At 44.2% G+C, this 20,857-nt stretch overlaps 1 protein-coding gene and 1 pseudogene across 3 annotated transcripts in view; one reads left to right on the forward strand and one right to left on the reverse strand.

Moving 5' to 3' along the window:
• Positions 1-20,857, reverse strand: part of LOC126518492 (tRNA (34-2'-O)-methyltransferase regulator WDR6) — a 255,301-nt gene that overhangs the window by 14,232 nt on the left and 220,212 nt on the right. For 2 of the 3 annotated variants that reach the window (XM_055064865.2, XM_050168279.3), the window contains exon 22: positions 15,397-15,531. In XM_055064865.2, coding sequence (XP_054920840.1) covers positions 15,397-15,531 — 135 coding nt within the window. Of the gene's footprint in view, positions 1-15,396; positions 15,532-20,857 lie in introns of those variants that run through there. The other variant, XR_007596414.3, reaches the window with a different exon arrangement.
• On the forward strand, positions 17,681-19,664 carry LOC140215171 (uncharacterized; annotated as a pseudogene).

Here is a 20,857-nt window from a genome sequence, read left to right on the forward strand (position 1 = left end):
CATCGTTGCCGAAGTGTCGCCTAGCGACAGTGATAAGGATGACACGGAAAGTGACAGCACAGGCGATCCAGGCCCGACAGTGGCAGAATCTGCGCGTTACGCCAGCCTCATGAATGCAATCGTCGCGACGAGAACAGCACCCCGCAATGAAAAGGTGCCCCGACTTCTGCAACGCTACCACGCCTGTGCACGGAGAACATGCAACGCCAACATGGAATCTGTTACGCGAGTGTTTGCCGAGAAGAGGGGGCTGGCTGAAAAGCTGGCTCACAGCTTCAGCAAGTTTGAGGCCGCTGTCGTTGCATCTAGGCCGCCGCGGCATCAAACGAAAATAATAACACGTTTGTCGTGCGAAGTAAATAAATACTGCATGTTTCTTCCCCTTTCATTGCACTCTCTCCGAGTTCCATTTTTCTATTTCATTTTTTCATTTTCATTTTATTATACTGTCAGCCTGATTTGGGCTATAACAGGGGTGGACAGGAGCAAACATACTCAAATATAAGCCCTCCTTATACAAACAACTGTAAACATATAACAATGATTGACAAAGGATAGCCAAAGCTCTTTACTCTGAAGCACAACAAACAATGCATAAAATACACTATACATCTTTAAACACAAAGTCATTTAGTTTTTTTACGAAAGAAGGTGCACATTCAGATGAAACAGTGCAATTCAGCAGCCTGTTCCACTCACTGATTGCCTGCAGAAAAAAATGTACTTAAAGCAATCGTGGTGTCTCGGAGCAGGAATGTACATGTTATTCCGGTGTCTTGATGTTTCCCCAGTTTTTATTTCTATGTACCTTGATCTGTCAATTTTTACTTGATCTTTAATTATTAGAAAGAGTAATTCAATCCTTTCATACTCTGTCCTTTGTTCGAGTGGTTGAAGGTGCGCTAGTTTACAAAGTTGAGTTGGCAAGTGCAAATACAGGTATATTTGTTATATATGAAATGTGAAGCCAGTCTTTGTATTCTATCTAGCTTACTGCAATTACTTTTTGTATACGGATCCCACACATCTTTGCGTACTTCATGATTGGCTGTACAAGTGCCTTGTAAGCTAGACATTTGATTTCTGAGCTGGCATTGTGTAGATTTCTCCAGGCAGGCAGGTAAGTGGGCAATCTCATGCTATTTCGGTTAAGCAGTACTACCGTTTAGTACCTACTTTTTCCGAGCTCTGACCAACTATTGTTTAACGAGGTTTCACTGTATTTGGAAAAAACTATCGGCCTAGATTCGAATAAATATGGCACTTCTAAAGCAGGGTGCGTGGCTGCGTATGTGCTCAGCTGTGCTTACAGCCACGGCTGAGACATGCTCCAGAAATCACGAAGTGTGCCAATTTACCCCCCCCCCCCCCCCCCCCTCCGCCACATCGCTCACACGTGCTTGATTGCGTCACCGTGAGCTTGCTCCCCTCCCCCTCTTTCCCTTTGCTTGAACGGGAAGGCGGCACCCATGCGTGGAGCCACATCTTTCTTTTTCACCCTCGCACACTTTCGCTCGCACCTAAAGCACAAAGTGATAGGATCTTATCGCACTTGTACTTTATACGGAACATGATGCGGCTTCACCTCAGCGGTCACTGTTGCCATGCCCCCAGAGATTTGAGAGGTGCGTTTGCAAGCAGCTGCTTGTAATTCAATCATTTGATCATTTCTGTCCATGGAAATTTCCATTTATTGCCTCGGCATTCCTTTGCTGCAGAAGTGAAATTTCATTATATTGAAACTGCAAACACACTTCGTTATATTGAGGTTGTAATTGCATGGTGTTCTATGGAAAAAACATTACGAAAAGTTGAATATTTCGTTATATCGAGAATTTCTTTATACTGAAGTTCGTTACATTGAGGTTTAACTGTACGAGGGACGTCAGTTTGGATCAGTCTGCTAGTATGCTTTTTCCATGCAGTCACACGAATGCTCTTCCAGATTTATGCTGCTTGCCTGTCATACACAACAAATCGGTTTCAGCTACTATGTATGTTTTGCATTGTGTGTTCAAGTCATGACTGTGTCTTGGTTTCTGTTTTGTGCAGAAGCAAGGCCCAGCTCTGTGGCAACAGCAAGTAGCTCAAAAGTGCAGAGCTGTGGTAACTGGAATAAACAATGCTTTCAAAGAAGAGCATCAACATGAAGCTTGGTACTGACATAGCGTCCAGTTGTCTACTAAGGAAGTACATGGCGGGGAGGAGAAGAGCGCCCGTTGTCAGGGTAGCGAGGATGAGGGAGAAAGCGTGGCAGCCATATGGTTATTCATCAAATGCTTGCAGCTTTGCTCTTATGGCATCTTATCAAAAAATTTGTGAGGGTGTATTGTGAGGCTCAGTGGCACCCACGACGATAATGCAAGAGAGAATAGTCTAGAGGAATTTGAAATCCCACAAGTAACGCTGGAAGAAGTAAAGAAAGCCTTGGGAGCTATGCAAAGGGGGAAGGCAGCTGGGGAGGATCAGGTAACAGCAGATTTGTTGAAGGATGGTGAGCAGATTGTTCTAGAGAAACTGGCCACCCTGTATACGCAATGCCTCATGACTTTGAGCGTACCGGAATCTTGGAAGAACGCTAACATAATCCTAATCCATAAGAAAGGGGACCGCCAAAGACTTGAAAAAAAAATTTATATATATATATATTTATACACACTCAATAGTAAAAAAATATACAGTAGAATCTTGCTAATTCGAGCTCCAAGGAGACCGGAAACTTGTTCAAACTACTAAGTATAGCCCCTAATTATAGCACCCAATCAAATGTGTGGTACAGCGTGCAAAAGCAAAGCCGTCACTGTGCTCACATTGAAAAAGTCTTGTATCTTTCCTTCATCAGCATGCGACATGTGCTGGTAGAAACCTAGGTTTCATATAAAGCCCAAGTGCGATAAGATTGCGCCTCACATACTGTTTGCTGTAGTTGCGAGGGAAAATGTACAAGTGTGAGCCAAGAAGGATGGTGGCTTGACACACGCCATACTCCTGCGTGCCCTATGTTGAAGATGACGTGATGGAGCACGCGCTAGAAGGAGGGGAGTAGGTGAGTGTGCATGGTAATGTGATCAGGTACAAACTAAAAGGGAGGGGTTGGGGAGGGGGAAGGTGAACATGCAGTAACAAGACCAAGTCCGTGCTGGGGGCTCCTTCCTGCTCCATTTAAGTTGGATGGGAAAGGGGGGCACGCACTGCTCTACTTGCCCATGGTTCGGTTTGGTCTTGGCTCCTCGCGTGCCTTTTCTCGTCATTTTTACGGCAAGCAACATCACGATAGCTAGTGACACATCGAACCCTCACCTTTTGGATCGGGTGTGTACGAAAAGTGGTGCATGGCATTGAGAGATTTTGTACGTAAAAACCATTGCATGATTTTTGGAGTTCAAATTCGCAGGAGTTTTTCTCTAACCAAATACACTTGTTATAAGGAACTCGATAGTTCCATGAAAAGTGGTCATTATATCATAGTTCATTATATAGACTCACCCTTGAACATGCTCAAAAATTAACCGCACTGAAGCTGGCATCAGCAGTTACAATTCCACAGCACTTTGGTCTGAAAAGCAGACTTCAGTGTCATTTCTGTTCCCGGTGCATTCCCACACCTAGCTGCAAACTTCCGTTAGAAACATACATGTCAAGAACGAAATGCGGCATTGCGTAGCATTTCAAAACGGTTCCCAGTTCCGATCACCTGTAATTTCGGAACTGCAAGCGCAGCCACAATTTTTTGTTCGAAAGCTTGTGATATACAGTTAAACCTCGATACAGTCGAACCCACTTAAAACGATACCGGTTTTAACAATATATCGGTTATAACAATAAAAAGCTGCTTTCTATGGGAAAATAACCCGCTTACCACAATGTCCCCATGCCACATTATCGCATTATCAGTTATAACGATGAAGTCTGGCTGCTGGGTGTCCATGCCGAAAGGTAATGGAATGCGAAATCCTTGAAAAGAAAAAAGAAAAAGTGAAATGCGAGCAGCTGCACGATCGCCCACCACTCCAACTGCCGCCGCACGCTTCTCCCCATGAGAGATGCACGCCGGCCTCATGCGTATCTCTCCCGTCACCCTTCGACACCTCCGAACACGAATGGGCTACACCCATACCTCTGCGCCGCGCCACCCTCCGAAACACGAATGGACCGCGCCAACTGCACTGACAGAGTGCTCGCTTGGCCTGCTAAGCCCGCGAAGTTAGGTTTGTTCTCTGGATCTCATTCTGCACAATTCTGCTAATGGATTAAGTTGCTCGTGGTCACGTTATTTCTCAGCTTGATTTGACTTCCCGCCGAAATGGAAGATGGCTGATCCGCCCGCTGAACATCGGCAATGCACGATGTTGCCAGTGAAAATAAAGCGCACTGCTATACATTTGGGAACAAAGTGCTTTTAAGCGATAAGGTGATCGTTGCGAACATGCTTGCATCGGATAGCGACAGTGACGACCACGACGGCAGCACTCATGCGGTAGGGCAGGCTGCCTCAACACTGTCCCCGTGGGAATTCCTGTAGATGATTCAGTCCCTCGCGGGCTTGTTTTCGCGAGGGACCTTCTGTTTCACTACGTGGAGCACCTGGATACCTTGGGGAAGGATGTCGGCAAGCTTCGCGTAAAGCAAGCAAGGCTAACGGACATGCGGTTTTCTCGTGCAAGCCAGTGGGAAGTACATGGTGAGATGCTTGTGGCGATCACAACCCAGCGTTCATTTTGATTTCTCAAGCTGAGATGCTGCCGTTCGTGTGTCACTTGCCGCCCGTGACCCCTCTTTGCAGTTGTTGTAGCAGTGCCATTCTTGAACGCCGACAGCCACTGCTTGTTAACAACACGGGGTCGGAGTGCGCAGGAAGAAGAGTTAAACAGTTACCGTATTTACTCGCATAATGATCGCACTTTTTTGGTCAGAAAAATTGACGCAAAATCAGGGGTGCGATCATTACGCGGGTTAAAGTTCCCGCGAAAAAACAAAAAATTTTTTTTCGTCTTGCGTTTGCTGCGGAACACCAAAAGAAAAATCGCAGCCGGTGGAGCAAGCCGAACGCGCCGCACTCGATTTTTTTTTTCTTCTCGTGAGTACATTACGTGCATTGAAACAGTTTCTTTCGTATCAGTAATGAATAATATCGTTAATATCGGCAAGTTTGCGGCAATAACGTAGCCATGTACACTTTGAGGGGACAGAAACAGATGGGTGCGCTTAGCTGCCAGTGACATAGAAACACATGGCCGGCATGCTGCGGAAACTGCGGCATCTGTCGTCACTACTATCCTAATACGGCACGTTTCCGCTAAGGGTGGGTGAATATCTTAGCTGTGTTACAAGCGTCGGCGTATGAATAGGGTACACTTTTAACGTATCAGTGTAAACGTGGCTACTATCGTTGCTGCTCGCGATTTGTTGCGTGCCCACGAGTGCAGATGAGAAGAATCAAAAGGTGCCTTTTTTGTTGTTAACCACAACTATTATAAAGCCTACACATAATAAAGGCAAGTTTGGTCGCAGCTTTTTTTTAGTCATGGAAGTGCGGAAAGTGATGAAAGTAATGAAATGAGGCATCTACTTAGGAATGTTTGGTGCGTGCAGACCGCTTGGTTTGTCTCGAAGAGTCGTTCGCATAGCATTCGACAGATAGTAAGCGCAATCATTATTACCTAGACTTGGCACACAACATATCGCTGCGGCAAGTTCGGGGTGCAATCATTACACGGAAATAAAAAATAAAAACGAATTTTGACAACAAAATTTAGGGGTGCGATCATTATGCGAGTAAATACGGTAAATGAGTCGGCACAATCAGAAGCCAGATAGAGGAAGGTGGTGGGGAGAACTGACCTCCCCACCATTATAGTTTTCTCGGAACAGCTATGCCATCCCCCATTTTGATTTTTTTCTCATGCAACCCGGTTATAACAATTATTGATTATAACAATGGAATTTTCGTGGCACTTGAATATTGTTGTAAGTGGGTTCGACTGTATAATGAAATAGGTAAAATCGGTAATTTGCTTCATTATATCAAAATTTCATTGTGTTGAAATTCGACATTTTATGCAAATAAGTACAGATGCCGATGGGTTTTTCTTACACAGAAAGGGGTCGCAGAATTTTCCGAATTACCGGGTAATAGAAAAGAGCAAAGTTGAATGGGAAAACAATTCATTCTGATGAATTTAGGAGCCTGCGATGAATGATCCGGTTTCATGCAATGTTGACGATATCTTCACATCGGCGGCAGAAATCAAGAGAAGCCAGCCGTGCTTTCACGTGCACTCCAGCCCCACGACTGATAGCATTGACCACACTGGGACAACGCTATCATGGAAAGTGCCGGCAGCAGGGAGCGAATGTTTCATCTGCCTCTTGCTCCAATGGGTCACCGAAACTCGAGATTATGCAACCTTCAATACTAAACGTGCGGGAAGACAGCTTACATGATGCCGAGCTTTCTCAGCATGCCCACTCTTTGCACACACGACAGATTACCTCTAAAGCAGGGTTCGTGGCTGCGTATGCGTTCAGTCGCACCTACAGCCATGCGCAGTCACGGCCAAGACGCGCGCCAGAACTAGTGATGCATGCCAACTTACCCATGCCCCTAGTGCGCGCTTGATCGCGTTATCGTGAGTTCTCTCCCCTCCCCCTCCTTACCCTGGCTCACTCAGGAAGGTGGCACTCGTGAAGCAAGCCATCTTTCTCACCCTCACACACTTTCACTCGCACCTAAAGCACAAAGTGCGCGGGGCGCGATAGGATCTTATCACACTTGTTCTTTACATGGATCATGATGCGGCTCCACTTTGGCGGTTGCTCTTGATTTGGGAGGTGTGTTTGCAAGCAACCGCTTGTAATTCGATCATATGGCCAACTGCATCCGCGGAAGTTTCCATTTATTGTCTCGGCATTCCTTTGCTGCGAAAGCAAAATTTCGTCATATTGAAATCGCAAACACACTTTGTTATATTGAGGTTCTAAATACATGGCATTCTATGGATAAGAGGTTATGCAAAATTTGAATATTTTGTTATATCGAAAATTTTGTTATATTGAAGTTTGTTATATCGAGGTTTAACTGTATTTTACTACTAGTGGGATATGACTGTATTCTGCACAAGAGAGCGGAGCATTCTAGTTGGCCAGAAGCGTAAAATTCGGAAACTACTGCGGAATGTGCCGCCATTCTGCGAAGGTCTCAGACATCATGGCTTTGAAATTACGACTGTGCATCAGCCACACAAGCAACATAGATGAAAATTATGCCATCTATGTCACTCAAGCAAAAGAAAAAAAGCATGTTTGAAAGGTAAAAGGTCATCGTAAACCGTTATGAGCAATTGGCAATGCATAAATGAAGTGCCACCGAACCGCGATCTCCTGATAATGGTGTGGTTACCGCTGATCCTTTGTAACATTGGGTACAAAATTAAGAAAAATGCTCCCCTTCCCCATCCACCACACCAAAATAAAAAAAATCTTTTATTTTAAGACTGACATCATATTTATGCAATTATTATTATCAACTATTTAGTTCTTTCAAGAGATTACACATCCAGTGACTACCAACTGGGACCAAACGGCATATCAAGCCCCAATGATGTCCAATTGGAGCTGCAGTGATATCAAATCAGAACCAATCGGACCTCCACTGACATCCAATTGGACCTCTGATGATGGTCAATTAAGCCAACTGGACCTCCAATGGTGTCCAATTGGCAGCAATTGGCAGCAATTGGGTACCGTTGAAAAACCCAATTGAACTCAATGGTTTTCTTTTTTTACCTGGGACTTGCAACCATTGCAAACAGCATGGTGGCTGTTGCCTTAAGCAACCACTTCACAAGTTCATCCAGTGATGCAGACAAGTCCTCTAGAATGCTAGAAACGCATGACACGTTTCTGCTGCCACCAGTTTCAAAGTAAAATAGTTTTTTTTTCAATAAAATTTCATAATAAAAGTGGCATCATTGCTAGCAACCTAGTGAAAGCACGCATATATTATGTTGTCAGCATGTGATGACAGTGGGGATGATGTTCGCTCGGACAGCCGCTGCCAACGATGAACATGGATTTGGTTTTGTACCTGATTGTAATGCACAATTTTTGGGGGAAAATGGTGTGACAGTAATGATACAATAGAAATACGAAAATGAATATGTAGACATAATATTTAGAACCTTGTTCATGTGTTTAGGAACAAAAGGTGAGAAAAAGAATACTAACCGAGGAAACGTACCATCTGAATAACTAAAAAATTTCAGACTCAACTGTAGTTGACTTCTACAAAATGCGAACCGTTATGTGAATCGTGTAGAAGGCACAAGATGCTGACGCATGTTGAGCTGGTGTGACTTCAGCGGCCGGAGACACGTTTTGATGTTTTCCTATTGCGTAGTGTTTAAGATGACCACGGGAAACCGAAACGAAATCGAGCTTGTAGGTGACACTGGATGCCGTCAAAACATTGTGCTCAATTCGCCCCGCCTGCAGCAGGGAACGGCGCCGCACTTGGGTTATCGCCTATTAAAAGTGTGCAGTGTGCTTCCAACATCAACACATGCTGTGAAACAGACAGGTAAAAATGCTTATCGCAATAAAGTTAGTGGCAATAGCTGTGAATGTGGCATGCGATGACCCCAGAGAAGATTTGCCAGTACAGGAATAAGAAACTGAGTGCATGCCGTTATTTTCACGCAAGACGAGCGGGTGAGTATTGCAGTCAAGCTGTTGCAGTGAGCAGCTATATACTGTTTTCGATTACATGTGCCTCGTGCATTCTTTTGCTTATATCGGATCTAGCGACCAGAAAACGTATCATACGACTGCAGTTTGGCGATGTACTAAACAGTGCCGAAAAATCTTGTTTTCTGGGAACGCATGAACCGGTAAGAAATAAGAGAAACTCTATTAGATTATTTCTTGTGTTCTCGATCACATATGCTGGCACTGGGAAATCGTATGTAACGGGACCGTATCAAAGAGGTTCTACTGTACATGCACATTAACCAGTAACTAAGGAGTCTGATGTTGCATACAAACGAGAATGAAAAGCAAAATGGGATGCCATTTCAACGAGTAAATGACTCCTGACACTGTTACTTGAAGCAGATTAACTTTCCTGCAGTGCACTAAAGATGATGCCTTCGAGGGCATTGACAAAAGCGCAATAAATGGTTTTCTCCTAGACACATTCCCACTCTCGCCACAAGCAAGATTCTTCGGAAAGATTGCACCCATTCCTTGACATATGAACCCGGAAAATAACAAGGTCCATGGCAACAGCAAAAAGCAAACTGCAGTAGGTATATTGCATGGCTGCATGCAAACCTCATACATAAGTTGTTTTACCAACACCAGTACAGAACAATGTACTGGTTTAATACATCCAGCTGCTTTTAGGCTGCAATGATGCCGATAACATTTAACCACAAATAACCATACATATACATAAGACTTACTGTTTAGAGTTATTTATGGATAAAATTTTTCTTCAAGTATTTTATGTCTATGCAGCTTCTGCTGATGCTTTTACCATTACATGACTAAATTAAGTTTGTAACCACTGTAATACTAACAGAGAAACTCCACCTGCCTGTGCCCCATATGAGGTGTCCCTTTTTAATAGTTTAGTTTAGTTTAGTTTAGTGTTTTTCTTTAGGGGTAACATGTAAGGGGCAATGACAGCTTCAAGTGCAGGGGCACTTAAAGATGCCTTTAAGGCCTTCCTTCTGCTTGCTTGCATGCATGTGTATACAGCAAATGTGCATATATGCAATTTCAGGGAGCTGCAGCACAAATAATATTTAAGTATAAACCCCATGCAAGCAATCTTGCATGCGACGGTGACAAGTGAGGTGATGGAGAAGGCTGTCGCATTTGTTCGTTGCCTACAACTCCACGCGAGCCACGACTTTGAACGACGTCTCCCTGGTGTTGCAGGTACGACGGCAGCAAATACGCCGAAACTGGCGCGACACTTGCAGTGGTGGGAATGGCCTTCAGTGTTTTAGAGCAGCGATTGGAGCAGGCAAAATCTACTTTTGGAGCAGCTGTGTCTGTGTTTGGAGCAGGTGTAGAGTTTCCACGAAAGCACACACCAGATGCACAAAATTTAGTTGGATGTTCCCACTGGTTTATACAGTTGTCATAAGAACCATGAACAATACAAGTACAAGAATATATTATTTTCATAGGCAAGCAAAAGTCAAGCTTCTGACTTCAATAAAAATGTTAGCATAGTTTGTAACAGAAAAAAATGAAAGATTGTCATAATACTATAAACATCACAGAAGGAGCCCACTTTTAACAAAAGCATGATTCAGTATTATCCCAAAGAACAGCAGAACACATTATAAAACGCATATATAAACCAACTCTATTAGTTCAACACAAACTATCACAGGGACAATGTATATTAGGAAATTCACAGAAATGATGTTACAATATTGTAAATAGGAACAAGCTGCTTGCAGCATGAGCATGTTCATAAGAATATGCTTTTGCAAAAAATGAAAGCCCAGAATGTATCATTGCTTTTCCCTTTTTGTACCAGCACAGCTTAAAAATAACATCAATAAGCACTAACAAAGCACAAGATCTAGCAAAATGAACTCGTAATGTGCTTGAATTTGAACACAAGCATATTCGTATACATACACTTCAGTGTGCACTGCCCTGCCTTTTCTTTGCCTTATTCACCAACTATGTATAGCTGTTTCACACTAGCCGCCATTTTCTCCCTCGCTTGCATCAATACAGCTTGCCCGCTCTGAATGTCACTGAAATTTTTCATCTTCATCCCCCGCTCAATTAATATTTCAGCATTTTTAAGCATATGCTCTGCATCCACAACTTCGTTTCGTGCCTGTGCTTCAGATTTGCTTGGTGTTGAAGATTGTTCATGACCAGTGCACAGCTGTTTAAGAGCCTGCTGTTCTTTTGCGGTGCGTTCTGAATAGCGTTTTGAAGCATTTCTCACAGCTCTGAGAACGTCTGTGCCAATGGCAAATTTGCAAGGGTGACTGCCATATCATTGTGCAAATGCTAGCGTATGGTGAATACCATTTATACTCTGAAGAGACAGACTAGACCTCTCGTGAAGGACCTTGTTGTTCTGGCTGAAGCCATGTTCAACATCTGCATTCCCATGTGGCAAGCAAAGTAGAACCTTCATGAGCTTCGTTAGCAAAGGGTATTTTGTTTGATTATTAGCATTCTTGCGCTGAAACACATTTTGCCAGTACTTATCTAGGCGTCTATTTAAATTCTCAGGTAATGGATTCAAGCTGAATTCTGTCACTTCATCCAGAAGTGATGCCATGTCACTTGAAGGGATGACTTGAAGTGCATATCTAGCAAGCTGTCTCAAAGCCCCTCTCGAAGATTCAGAAACTGAGGCACAAGGCTCCAAGCACCACAGGTGCATAAGAACATGGCTTCGAAGAGGGAGTCTCTAGAGAAGGTACTTGGCACACTTGATGTACAATGGTCTTGCCCCAAGTCGGAAAGCGGTTTTGTCTTCTGTGCTCCATGACACCATGGCTGCCTCAATGTCAGCACCAATTTCAACACTTGATTTCCAGTTCTGAGAACATTCCACGTTGAGGTCGGCCAGCTCTGACCCAGAAATTGCTATGAAAGGCACTTAGTCTGAGAAATCTTCCAAGAATTTTTTTACGAGTGTCACAGAATCCGAGTAACGAATGTGAATAAGGGGCTCACTTTTCTGAAAGAATGTAAGGAACTTAGTAAAGACCTCAGCCGCGTTTTTTACAAATGGAGCCTTCGCATAAAAAGCTTTGTTGTTTATGTTCCTCATTAAGCGACCTTTCCCACTTCCACCCCTGCATGCTGGTGTTTGGGCAGTAAGTTCAAAGCAGGCAATTGTTCAAGCAGACGTTCCAGAGCTGGCACAAGTGACAGCCAGCGACTGTTGACGTGGTGCAGAAACACAGTCTCCGGCAATCCAAGAAGGCCCTGCTGTTCTTTCAGGTGACCACTCTGCACCGCTGAGTGTTTAAAGAAATAGTCGGTATCAACCACCACAGCTTCAACTTCAGCACCAAAGAAATCTAGTCCATGTGAAAAGGCATTGTGCACTTTGTGCAACCAGCATTCCCCAACATCTAGAAGCGAAGGATTATCATCAACAAGTTTCTTTTTCAATGACTTCATGACATTTGGACCATCACTGAAAAAAGAAAAAAACCCTCTGCGAGGAACGTTCTCAAGCGCCTCATTTATACAGTTGAAAAGGATATCCGCAGTTGCATTCCTAAGCCAAATGATTGCAAATGTTGCACAACGACTTCCTTCTGGACATTTGAAAAGTAACGAACAAGAACAATGTAACTCTGGCAGGGGTGTTTCATCCACAAATACGCTGTAAGAGACAGCACACTGATTAAGTTCTTTCAAGACAAGGCCTTCAAAGTAAGGACCGACGCCATCCGAGAAAATGTAAGATGCCTTCTTCCTGCTGCATGAAAAGTCTTGTGCTATTTCGGAGTCTGGAAACATTGCATGATACAGTGGTCCCGCTGTGTCCGCCCAGCTGTACGGAAGTTGGTTCAATGTTATAGCCAAAACAAAATGTGCTTCACTAGCAGTTATTGCGTCAGCATGGGACACGGTGCTTCTTGATCCAGAAGTTGAGCACAGCCTGAACAGTTGGCAGCCACTTCAGTTTTCCATCAGGCCCATGCAAAGCTTTGCAAAGCTCTATGTGCCTCTTGTACTGAGAATGCCTTTTGACAGCTGTGGCTCTGTGATGTAAACAGTGTATGGTTGTGCTGCACACAATGCAGTATGCATCCTCTTCCTTGTCACCTTGCCTGCACCAAAGACCAATGCGGTCACCGTTTTCATCATCTTGGTTTAATGTGTCCCGACTGAATTTACTGCGCCGACCTAGAAAAAACAGGACACCAATTATTTCATTTGCTTCAATTTTTACATACGGAGAAATTAGGTTCAGAGGTTTCTAAGCACGTGCGGTTTCTTGAGCAACCAATGGCTGCTTAAAAGCTCGAAAGTTCAATCAAAGATCAAGGCAGAAACTACTTAAAAAGAAAATTTTTATCAGTATTTGAGTTCATGAAACTTACGCTCCAGAACTAGAACCAAATTCACGATGTGAATGATCAAAGCCAATTTATTAATGAAGCTTACAGAGTGCCTGCCAACGTTGCGAAAAGCACTTGTGTAGTAGCTTAATCCCTGTAATTTACTAGCTATTTCCATGCATTGTGGCTTACACAGCCGGAAGATCAAGTGTGCTCTAATTTACAGCAGTCCAGTGAGTTCTAAAAAATCCAGTTGTGGAACGCGATAAGCCACCCAGTGCATGTAATGTAGCTGCATGCGACGATTGACAGAGGAAACAGACGTCAGTAGTGGCATACTAAAAACGATGCTGCCGGCTGCGCTGCGCAAAACCACGCTACATAATGGCACTGGGCCGCTTCGCAAGCCTGGTATTCAGCACATTCCGATATCGCATTATGAACCGTAATCATCAGTGTGAACACATACACAGACATGCACTCGTAGTACAAAGGCTTCAAATCATGCTTGCTACCGAAACGCTGAATACAAGCTCATTCATTCACATTCAAGAGCTTTACCAAAGGCCTGTGCATTGCTAATGACATGGTCCGGTACCCAATCATGCATGCGTTAACAAAGCCCCATGCTAAACTCAACTACCTCAAGTTCACTTGAAAACAGTCTTACAGTAGAGAGAGTAAAGTTGAAAGTAAGGAAACGAAATAAGTGGAGGACATTGCTTACCCTTTAGCTTGGAGAACGCCATCATACATCAGCCCTCGAGTTGCAGAACTAGAACCACAGAACAAGCACAACGCACACCACAGAACAGAACCAGCACTGATCAGCATGGCTACCAAACTAACTGGGGTTGAATTGGATTATGTCGGCTGTCACAGCGACTGCTATCAACAAATGCAGAGGCGCCACCAAGCGCCGCACTAAATTACATGTAAAAGATAGCGACCTAGACGCACTCCCGGCACCTCGAATCGCTTCCGCCATGTGCAGTCCACGAAAGCGTAGCCTTCAAGATTCGTTTCTGTCACTCACATGAAGCCATCGCTGGTGCGTGAATTTGGGCAGGCACCACCGAAACTAGGTCGTGGTGCAGCAATGGTGCAATTAAGGCAAAAAAGTCCCTTTTGGAGCAGTATGGCGCAGCGAATTCCAGTTGGTGCAGATTGGCGCAATTGGCGCAGCTTTCCCACCACTGCACGTGCTTTAATTTAAATTGGTGTGTTTTGCTGTAAAGAGTAGCATAAAATATTTCTGAAGACCTTGCAGTAGGTTCTTGTCCTTACACGTATTCAAGTTTTGTCATCTGTGTGTTCCGTGCAGAAATCAGTAGTACTTGACTGATGTACATGCAGTTCCGGCTGCACACTATTGGCTAGTCACTCATACCACTTCCAAGCGATGGAAGACGAATTCTAGATTTCTAGAACCAAGCAACTGAGCAACAAGAATTAGCTATCTGTTCGCACACCAGCCCGTTTCGTCGCTCGTCGCCGTTGCGCACAAAATCGCTCTCATGTCGTTTGGGCTTTATGTCCACGAACGATGTTCTACTTTTCTCCCACACACAAAACACCAGTGCACTGATTGCAATTATTTACCCTTCATTATTTTTTTCTTAACAGCAGTAGCTGTATTAGGAAATGGCTTGCAACTGATTCGTGACTTTGTTTGTGTTGTGAGTGACACGTGGCGTTGAGTGTTCTTCACACACAGGTGAAGACTGTGGAAGAGTGCATCGTGAAGGAGGAGGGTATACCAGAATGAAAAGGGGCACATGGAACCTCTAGTAGTTGCTTTGTTGTTGCAGTGAAAAGGCACCCAGCCAGCAGCTGATAACTTAACAGGTTTTATTGTAACGGCTTTTCTTTTACTACTCACAATGATGGAAGCTTGATTGAGTTGGTAATACTGGCAAATACCACTAATCTTGCACACACGGGTATGTTCACAGACTGAATATTTAAAACATTCCTTACAAGGTTTGAACATTGCAAAAGACAAGCGCGGTGCATAGATCACATTGTACAATTTGCAGAACGTTAAGTGACAGCTAGATGCTCAGCTAATTATTTCAGCACCCTATTCAAAAAGGCATCTGTGAACAACAAAAGCTTTGACTTCATTCAAATGCACATTTATTGGAAGTTAGCATGTGCCCAGTCTTCCTGTGTTTCTCTTGTCTAATATAACATTGCTGTATATCTCTCATACAGCTCTCATGCGGTCTTGTATAGCACTGTGCAATGTCTATCGATCACATGGATTTTCACCCAGCCACTGATGCTTCCAGCTGCTGCAACATGCATAAGAGAGACAGCCACTCACCAGTGATCTGTGTAGAGTGTGCACTGTTCAAGATCTGTTCTTCTAAGACTACCACCGAGTTGTCCTCAGTAATGAGGTAGTTAGTCAGAACCAATGCATTGTCGTCGCCACCTGTGACCACGAGCAGCATCCTGTCTGCAGAGCCAAAAATGTAAAGAGCAGTTGCAGATGCTTCTGAACAGCAGAGAGCAAAGCAGTGCTTACCACTGGGACTGCGCTCTCAAGCCACAGAACACATTTCACATTTTGCTATATTCTTGGGATCAACTCACACTAGGTCAAAACAAACATCCAAAAGAAATTTAACAAAAATGATAATACTGCCACCATTGCTAACTTTGTAGTTTTAAAAATGTCAAGCCACACATTACGTGCTAATAAGGCTAAAATGCTTGGATGCCACAAATACGAGGTATTTTCCTTGTTTTTGCCTTTTTCAAAGAGTGGTAGCTTAAAAAAGCATTTGCTTTGCCTTCTATAGGATTCTGACAACCACAGGGTACACTGAATAGTGGAGCAAGCTAGTCGTATTTTCATTCACTGCAGTGAACTTCTACACAAAATGCACACAAAATATGTTTTTCCTAGGTGTAAGGTCATAATTACTTTGTTTAGCACAAAACAACGGACACAAGAGACGACAGGTCAGGTCTGTCCTGTCGTCTCTTGTGGCCAATGTTTTGCACTAAACAAAGTAATTATGGATTCGCACCAACTAGCCCGCCAACGCATTGCATAGGGTTATGTTTGTATAAAGCTTTTATAAAGCTAAAGAGAAAAAAATGGAATTTAAATTTCACAATAACTGGGAATTCTTTTCGTGAGGAGGGAATTGTCACTTTTGACACACACACCAGACTTAAAACTTTCAAGAGTGATGAAGGACTCAGAGTGTGTTTCGGAGAATTGATTAGCGCCACCTCCTACAGACTCAGCTTGTGCACATGAAGCTTTTGTTGCTGTGATTGCAAAACAATGGTCTGAGCAGAAGCTCCCTGGAACCATGGTGGCCAGCATGGTGGGCTGGCTTTTGGCACAGATAGGGCAATGACCATTTAAGAGGACATGCAAAATCTGGTGCCAAAGTATGTAAACGTTTTTGAAAGCACTGTGCTGAAAACATTTAAAAACTTTGAAAACTAAAAAGAAAGTACACAAAACTATGCAAAAATTAAATGAAAAATAAAATACAGCGTAGGAAGCCTACATCCCTGTTGAAAATTTTATATCAACACATAGTTGAACAGTAGTAGTAGTTCAAACTTTTTGTTCAACTTGGTCCCATAAGATATAACAACTTGTAGTGCTGTTTGCAGCTACAACACAGAATTCTGGTGATGCAGTAACAGTAAAAACTGCACTTCATAAATTTAAAAAACAATAACTCAAATTAACTCATATTTTACAGATACTTGTTTTATGTACACGGAAGAAGGCAAGAAGAATAGTTGCAGCGTGAAAATATGGTGTTACAGCCCTTTTTAAGCAACGAAAACCTCCATTGGTCGGCTCAGTATCGCACTGACTTAATGAGAGGTTGCTTCAATGCCAAATGGCAAATACCCAAGAAACCGTAAATAGTCCAAATGCATTTTAAAGCATCACAAAACAGCTTAAAGGGGGACGCAGCCTTTGAAAACTGAAAAATCGAGAAAAAGTAGATTTTTGGAAAACCACATACTCGGGCAGTATGTCTTATAAACTACCATTTCTGTAAAGATCAACATCTAATTCATCGCAAAACTATTTCAAATAAAGTTTATAATGAGCCGGGGAAGCTCTCGAGCGGCGAGTGAGCGCTCAAAATACCCCTACTTGGCGTGAATGCCATTTCTCTACCACTCCCCCGAGCACCGCCATTTTGGTGTTGTTTTGTTCGTGCATTCTTGTGCTTTTTTTACCTGCCCACCCGCGGCAGCGGCAGCACAGCAGAGGCGTAAATCGCTCATGATTGGAGGTCTCGCGAGAGCTTTCAAGTTTCCCGCGGCTGAGACGCGAAGCTAAGATTGGGCGAAGTGCGCACTCCTCAACGATTCGGGGGAGCCCGTGACTCCCATTGGCTGCGTGCGATGACGTAGTGGTTTCCTGCATAATGCATCGGGCAGCATCTGCTTCGGCTCCTCCATCACCATTGCCCTTTATGTGTTCTGCTTGCCATCATCTATTTTTGCAGCCGTTTGCATATTCTCCAAGTTTCTACCGTCTTTACGAGACGATTTTCAACCATCTTTACGAGACCGTTGTTGCATTTAGCCTGCCAATTGTTGTGCGATCGGCCACCACGATGCGCCCAAAGAAACTCAAGACGCTACACGTGTTTGGTGCAAGGAAGCGTTCTATGAAGCTCGCCCGCATGGCGAAGCTCGCCGTTCGCCCGCACGCCGACGATGATCGCACCGATGGTTCCTGTGGGCCAGCTTCTGCTTCATCTACGCAAGAGCATGGTTGCGTCGACGCTTCTAGCAAGGTGACTCCTGCTCCACCGGCGCAAGAATTTGTCGCGACAAGTGCACCTGGTGTCTCGTGCTCATCGACAGCGGCTTCCACATCCTCTCTTTCATCTGCCTCGGACAGTGCGACCGCGTCGTCCACTGTGCACTTGAAAACACGTTTCCTGACGTGTGAGGAGAAGGAGGCAGCAGATAAAAAACGCGCTGCTGTGCAACGAGGCCTTGGCGCTATGTCCTCGATGGAATGAAAATTTCAAGCAATGGAGCGCAATTCTGAAGCTGCCACCGCTACAAGTGAAGGCGAAAATCTTCTCCCTGTGCAAACGGATGCCCCAGGCGACCTGCTATACGGGACCCCGTGCCAGAGATGCTTCGCGACTGGGATGAAGGTTCAAGGAGGCAACCAACTTGGACTTGTAACAAAGCTTGAGCTCCTATGTTTACATTGTGGAGTAGTTGCAAGTTCGTGGAGTTCTGCTCGTCAGGATGACTCAATGGCCTTTGATCTGAATATAAGAGCCACTGTGACAACAAAACAGATAGGGAAGGAACAAACAGCCCTCAATGACTTTTGGGCAGCGATGAACGTGTCCCATCATGGCCTGCATCATAAGACTTTTCAGAAGCACTTCAAGAAATTCAGGGAACCGCAGACACAGTGCATAGACAAGTTCTATGCAGAATCTGCTTCTGCTGTGAAAACCACCTACAAGGAAATGGAGCCATATTTCAGCAGGGATGGAAACTTTGATGGAACATGGCACAAGCGTGGACACATGTCCCATATTGGAGTTGGTGCAGTAATTGAGTATCATACGGGCCTCGTCTTGGACGCTATTGTTTTATCGAACCAGTGCCTTGGTTCCCAAGTAGGACCAAAGCCTGGAGACCCAGGCTACGCAAGCTGGCAGGAGGATCATGTATGCCAGAAAAATACTGACTAAGTCTGGGAGGATGGAGGTTGAGGTAGCTGTCATCCTTTTCTCACGTTCGGTGCCGAAGCACAACCTCCATTACACAACGCTCGTGTCTGACAGAGATAGTGCCACCTTCTCTGCCCTTGTACAAGAAACTGTTTATGGACTGGTCCCCATTTCGTAAGAGGAATGCCTGAACCACATCCAGAAGAGGATGGGGACAGCACTGCACAACCTTGTGCAGAAAAGTGACAAGGCTTTAGGAGGGAAGGGCAGGCTGACAAAGGCCCTCATCGACAAGTTGAGCGACTATTATGGCTGGGCCCTATGGAACAATTCCAACGACGTGGCTGCAATGCAGCGTGCAGTGATGGCATCGTACCACCACGTGACATCGACGGACGAGGATCCTCACCACAAATTGTGCCCTGAGGGTGCAGACTCGTGTCGTCATAACGCTAGCAAGAGTGATGGTGTGCCACCTCCGAAGCATCGGTACAATCTTCCAGGCTGTGTTGCAGAAGCACTGCTACCTGTTTATGAGCGCCTCTCACAGGCTTCTCTTCTGCAACGCTGCCTGGGAGCAAAGACGCAGAATGCATCAGAATAATTTCACTTTGTGCTGTGGTCCCTGATGCCCAAAAAGCAGCATGTGTCGCCGATTGCTGTGAAGACAGCCCTGCATGAGGCAGTTTTAACATATAATGCCTGCTGCCACAGGGCCACCCAAGAGCTACCATCTTCATCAGTGAGGCTAACACCTGGCCATCTGGCCATTCAACGGGAAGCCGAGAAAGATTCTCTGCGCTTGAAAAAGGCCAAGCAACGATCGCAAGAGAAGGCGTAAAGGTGGCAAAATAAGAGAGTGCCTAAGGACATCTCCAGTTACGCTGCAGGGTGATTTTAGACCAATATATGTGCTCAAAACTTTCAAAGCTAATTTTCTCAAAATTACTTTTTTGGCTGTTGAGGCTGCTTGTTCCAGCCATATGAGGTAACCGCTCATCAGATTTCCATAAATTTTTTTATTGTCTATTTGAATAAATTTCTGGGGGCAAGACAAGCCCATTTTCTTTGTATATTGTCTGTGATTTGTGATATTTAATCAAAATTTGATTGATAAATCCTTAATCACCAACACTAAATTCGGTGGTCTGCTAAAATTTTCAGCAAGGACATTTAAAAAAAGGGCTCTGTCTTGTCCTGAGGTATCCATCTGGGAATCATAGTGAATTTCACAGTTGCAGCACCTTTTGAAAATTCCTCAGGTCTGGAATGAGAAAACAATGTGCACCATTCTGACATGTTGCTGTAACTTGAGAACCAGTGAACATAACTGCATGAAATTTTGTAGTTCTACTAATGCTTTTGCTATGAGTCTATCCTGAAAATGTCACTAAGATATCTCAATAAACAAAAACAAAAAGTTGGTATCCGAGGGTAGCCTCACCCCTTAAGCACATCAACAGCATCATCACCACAATGCATTATAATTAAGCAACAAGAAATGCTGCAGGCTAGCCTAGTATTCCTTTGAGTCTGGTGATTTCCCGTTGTGTTGGGGAGCATTAGGTGTCTGTTCCACACACTGCTTTTAGCAGCGAGAAGTTGGAGTGGCGCCCTCTCGCGTGTGACGTCACGGCCAGGACGCCGCTCACTCCATTCTGCTCGGCTGCCACATGCTCTCGTTCCCTTCATGCATGCTTGTGGTATCGGTGGCTCGAGCCATACTTATTGAAGGATCTGTCGGCTTCCTTCTGCTGCCATGGCTGAATCGTAATTTTTTCTTTAAAACTGTGCGAGTCGAGAAAATTTGCAGCTTGGCGATCGCAAGCTATGTAGCATTGAAGGGGTTAGTGGTTTTGCAATGCATATATGTGCCGTGTCTGTTCACAAATTTTGCATAAAAAGAATATCTGCAAATTGAACATGCAAAGTTGTGTATGATGCAGAGCTAAACACTCAACATTCCTTTAGTACTTGGTTATGAGAGACATTGCACTTTACATGGAAGAAAAATCTAGATATTTGGTGTCAACATGTTATCTGTGTTGCAAAGACACTTCCCAGCTAAGCTGTCACCAATTCTTGTTA

This window comes from Dermacentor andersoni, chromosome 1 (assembly GCF_023375885.2).
Source record: "Dermacentor andersoni chromosome 1, qqDerAnde1_hic_scaffold, whole genome shotgun sequence".
Taxonomy (NCBI): Eukaryota; Metazoa; Arthropoda; class Arachnida; order Ixodida; family Ixodidae; genus Dermacentor; species Dermacentor andersoni.